Raw genomic sequence first — 4,905 nt, forward strand, 5'->3', positions numbered from 1 at the left:
AAATACTACGTCCTTCAAACACCTTGCAAATAACGGTATCACACTCCCTCCCCACTTCCCTTTGCCCCATCATTGTACTATCGATCTTTYTCTTTTTGACTTATTTTTAGAGGGTTATAAGTAGTTTTACTGTAAGACCTTTATAKTCGGTTACATGTAGTTTTTTTTGGGTTAAAGGAATGTAGATAACTAATTTTTAAAAGTTTAATGGTTATTTATTAAAAAAAATGTTCACATACTTAATCATTTAAAAGAAAAAAGTTTAATGATTTTTTAATTAAAAAAATGTTCAAGAATATAATTATTCAAAATGAAAAAGTTCAATGGTTTTTTTTCTTCCTAAAACAAAGCTCAAGAATTTAATGATTCAAAATAAAATAGTTGGTTTGGCTTTTTATAAACTTTTTCTCTATAATTTAAACAGATTTTGATTAACAGGTGATTGAAATATTCCTAAAAATAAATTGGTTGTTTACATTTTTATGTAAATTGGAATTAATATTTTTCTGTTGATATATAAAAGAAAAAAAAAAAAAAAATACAAAAGCAATAGGTGAATGTATATCATACGATTGATTCCATATGTGGGCTTAAAATCCAGTCCGGACGAGCGAGGGTTTAAACCTGCTCCTTGTTTCTTGCGGTCGTGGACAACGACTGAAGTGAGTTTGACGCCCCAACCTCCACCGGCACCTGCTCTATCTGTTTCCTTAAACATGAAGTACGTCCTGGTGACTGGAGGGGTGGTAAGTGGTCTTGGCAAGGGCGTCACCGCCAGTAGCGTTGGCGTCGTTCTCAAGGCTTGTGGCCTTCGTGTCACCTCCATCAAAATCGGTTTGTCTTCTTCATTCTTACTATTCGTTTCATTTATTAATTTCTGCACAACCTCTATTGTTTACAACATAATACTTGCTTATCTTCTTCCAGATTGATATGAGGTTTTCACCTTCCTCACAAAATTTTGCTAATATCCGTATTTCTTTCGCATCTTCAAACTGTTAACAAGTAGCTCTTCCTTCGGAACCCGTCCAATTGCATTCCTGTTTCGTTTGCTCACGCATATCACAACTCTTGGCATGGTGATCCCTTTTATACATATCGTCATGATTAAAATAAGAAAACATGACACTGAAACAGTGAATCACATGTGATTTTACACCCGCACGCCTTTGCATTAGGGGCCGTTTACCAAGATCTTACCGGGTGTTACTTACCATACCGAGTGAGCATGGCAAGGACCAAAAATCTTTCTCGTAGGAGGCGTAGCAAGGACAAGAATCTTAACCGCTAAGCTTGCATTCCTGACGAAGAAGTATACCAACAAAACCATYCATTTTGATGGCCGAGAATGTTACCCGTGTTAGAGTCCCAGCTAGACTTGGACAAATTCCCCTCTATAKATGTTGGAACCTCCCTTCAAGGGCTTGTTTGGAGATTAATTTGAGGTTCCASATATTCTCACAACCTGACTAGGTAAATGAGGGTGGTGGCTTTTGCTGGTAAGTGCTTACCAGTGAGCGATTGGTAATGGCCCCTTAGACACACACACACTCTCTCTCTCTCTCTCTCTCTCTATATATATATATATATATATTATACAAATAAGAGAACACGAAAACTGCCTAATTACATGTGATTTTACACTAAAATCATGTGCAAGAGTACATGTGATAATGCGACTTTGGTTGCAACCTGAGGTCATGGGCCAGGTCGCCCGTTCACTCTTGCATTGACCGTGTTCCATAATCGCATGTAAAACCATATGTGATTTGGCCATTTTGACTTTGTTCTCATTTGATCGTTCCTATATATATATATATATTTTCATCATTCTGTACATAACTTTTATTCCACCCGTATCCCCTTGCCTTTGTTGTGCTAGCGATTGATCTGAATTTACAAGTGAATTTTATGATAAAATTATCAATCTATTTAAGGACCCATACATGTATCTAAGAGATCTGTCATGGTCTTCGGTGATTGCAGATCCATACTTGAACACAGATGCTGGTACAATGTCTCCCTTTGAACATGGAGAGGTTTTTGTTCTTGATGATGGTGGAGAGGTGCCATTTCCTCACCTTTAAATCGTTGCACCAAATCATTCACAACTCACAGAACAACTATACATAACGATTTAAAAAATGGCCGTTCTTGAAAAACTTTTAGTAAAATTTATTTGATCTGTCATGACATGGAACTGTCTCTACTAGAGATATAAAAGAATGAATTGGCCATATTATATGCTGTATGAGTTCATATATAGTTGGCTCGACGATAAATACGTCGGTGATGCTAATACATTGAAAYGTCTCTTTAAGAAGTAAGAGATAAAGCATAGATGTTCCAACTCAAATGGAATTAATGAGAGAAAGCACCTATTTGCACAAGCCATTTCTTTTGTTTTATATTGCTATCATGTCTAATCCAGTGGATCAGTTTCGCCTGTTTTTCATCTGGACTTTCTGTTGGATGCTGAGTTTAAAAATATTCTTTATGAATGATTTATCTTTCTATACAATCTTAATAGGTCGATCTTGACCTGGGTAACTATGAACGGTTCTTAGATGTGAGGCTCACCAGGGATAACAACATAACCACCGGAAAGATCTATCAGGTACCCAAATTGATGTACCATGATTCCTATAGTTGTGGATATCAGTGAAGGTACTGATTCAGTGGTTTGATCTCGTTTTGTCAGTCTGTTCTCGAGAAGGAACGAAAAGGTGATTATCTTGGAAAGACTGTTCAGGCAAGTATATGTGCATAACTTGAATTATTATTTTTAATACAGGGAGATTAGTACTTACTTCTGCTCTGCAATTTCAATCTTCTTTTAGGTAGTCCCACACATAACAGATGCTATTAAGGATTGGATTGAGTCGGTTTCTGCTATTCCTGTGGATGGCAAAGTGGGTCCAGCAGATGTATGTGTGATAGAATTAGGAGGGACAGTTGGTACTACTTCTTTATGAAACCTTATTTTTTCTGCATTCTTCCTATACTTTAGTGATTATATAATGCTTTGTAATACTTCTTAGGTGACATCGAGTCTATGCCCTTCATAGAGGCTCTGCGGCAACTGTTTTTCTCAACAGGTAAGTTTACTATTACAATTCATCATATGCCCACAAAATTCATTAGGTTATGGATCTTGTTAATCATATTGCTTAACTAGGTCAATGTCTGCGTAGTCTTGTATGTTTTAATCGTAGTATATAATTCCAGGTGGTTGTTAAAGARCAATTATCTCCCAATGCCACATTTAACTCCAACTTAAACTCAAGAGTTTTATTTAACGTACTGCCAATRCTGTTGCATTGCAACCTTTCAATTGAACTCCACTGACCGACYTCAAAGGCACATTGATCTGTTGTGACAATGTGAACACTGTCGACCTCACAAGCAACCTGATCCTGCATCCCCACATTATGCAAAAGATATTCATATTGATTTCGTTCGTGGTAAGGTCTAATTAGGACATATATCACATAGACTTTCGTCCCAACAGTTCACATACATCTTCACCACAAGGTTGYCCACACCGCTGTTCCAGGGTTTTGTTTTCAGTCTACACGTCTGATTTCTTGCTGTATAGACTGTTTGGGAGTATTAGCAAACGTATTTTCTCATTTTCTGTTTATTCATTTCTACACCATATACTTAGAATCTTTTGCCCTAATGGGATCAACCCACGTGTGTAAAGATATTGGTACTCTCACTCTCTAAATGCAAGATTTTTTTGAGATCATCATATAAACGTGCACACGAAATTACTATGCAAGCCTTTATGGTCTCGTTCTGTTTATGTGWAGATTGTAGTTGCTTGTGCTTATGTTGGTTTCTTGTTCTTTACTCAGGACCAGATAACTTCTGCCTCATTCATGTTAGCCTTGTACCCGTGCTTGGTGTCGTTGGAGAACAGGTATTACCCAAGGATTTAGCTTAATTTTGATGTTAGAGAAAATGGAAGAATGTTATATTTCTATAATTAGCCAATACCAATTATAGTTTTAGCYGGTGCTTGTTTTTGTCAGAAAACAAAGCCTACACAACACAGTGTTCGGGAGCTGCGAGCACTAGGCCTGACCCCTCACTTTTTAGCATGTCGCTCTGCTCAGGTATGCTTTTCTTCCGTATATGCCAATGAGTCTTATGTTAGGGTTTGTGTTCCATAGTCTCTTATGACTTTCTAGTAACTTTGTGTTGCGGGGGAATTGTTAGGCTATAATGGAACGCAAACCGTCACATGCAATACTAATAAAAACTGAAGTGGTTTTTTCTTGAGAACGAAGAAAACACAAAGGAAAAACACAAAACGCGACGTGCTTTCTAGAGGGCAGCDTCCCTCCCTTTGACATGTAAGCTAATACTAAATTAATCATCAAATCAAGCATACCTACTAATGACAAACTCCCATCCTTTGTATAGAACTATTAAAAAATAGTAACAATATAATTTCTTAATTCACTAAATTGACCCTAAATGCAATCCCACATGTGACTGTGTTAGGAAACAATGCTGAAGATCACRCACACGACAAGACAAYGGTAAAGTAAAAACAGAAAAAAGAMAGAATACAAGATTTACGTGGTTCACTTGATCGGTTTGATCAAGCTAGTCCACGGCCACACTACTACCACCTTCTATTTCAACACAGTCATCGTCCTCTTCACTAAGATCATAATCATCAAAATGCAAACTTGAGTTCATTAAATTCTCCACCTTTGCTACTTCTTTTTTCTGCATATAAGACTTTATTTCTTCTTTTACATGTTGTGGAGCAATTTGGACAATCAGTAACAGCCGAAAGACCTCCAATAAAATGCCATTTTAAAGGATATACACCACGTTTGACTACTTTGCCACAAAAGTGGCAAGTAAAATTGTTTCTAGATTTAGGAT

At 36.9% G+C, this 4,905-nt stretch overlaps 1 protein-coding gene across 3 annotated transcripts in view; it reads left to right on the plus strand.

Moving 5' to 3' along the window:
- The first annotated feature begins 638 nt into the window (after positions 1–638).
- The window catches only part of LOC112512038 (CTP synthase), a 17,130-nt gene continuing 12,863 nt past the window's right edge, over positions 639–4,905 (plus strand). For all 3 annotated transcript variants that reach the window (XR_003069192.1, XR_003069191.1, XM_025117827.1), the window contains exons 1-8: positions 639–834; positions 1,987–2,066; positions 2,531–2,617; positions 2,702–2,752; positions 2,841–2,958; positions 3,042–3,098; positions 3,861–3,925; positions 4,038–4,121. Coding sequence is in view for 1 of the 3 variants with exons in the window: in XM_025117827.1 (XP_024973595.1) it covers positions 717–834; positions 1,987–2,066; positions 2,531–2,617; positions 2,702–2,752; positions 2,841–2,958; positions 3,042–3,098; positions 3,861–3,925; positions 4,038–4,121 (660 nt within the window). In the remaining 2 variants the exon portion in view is untranslated. The remainder of the gene's footprint in view (positions 835–1,986; positions 2,067–2,530; positions 2,618–2,701; positions 2,753–2,840; positions 2,959–3,041; positions 3,099–3,860; positions 3,926–4,037; positions 4,122–4,905) is intronic.

Source organism: Cynara cardunculus (assembly GCF_001531365.2).
Source record: "Cynara cardunculus var. scolymus isolate 2C chromosome LG 5, CcrdV1, whole genome shotgun sequence".
Lineage (NCBI taxonomy): Eukaryota > Viridiplantae > Streptophyta > Magnoliopsida > Asterales > Asteraceae > Cynara > Cynara cardunculus.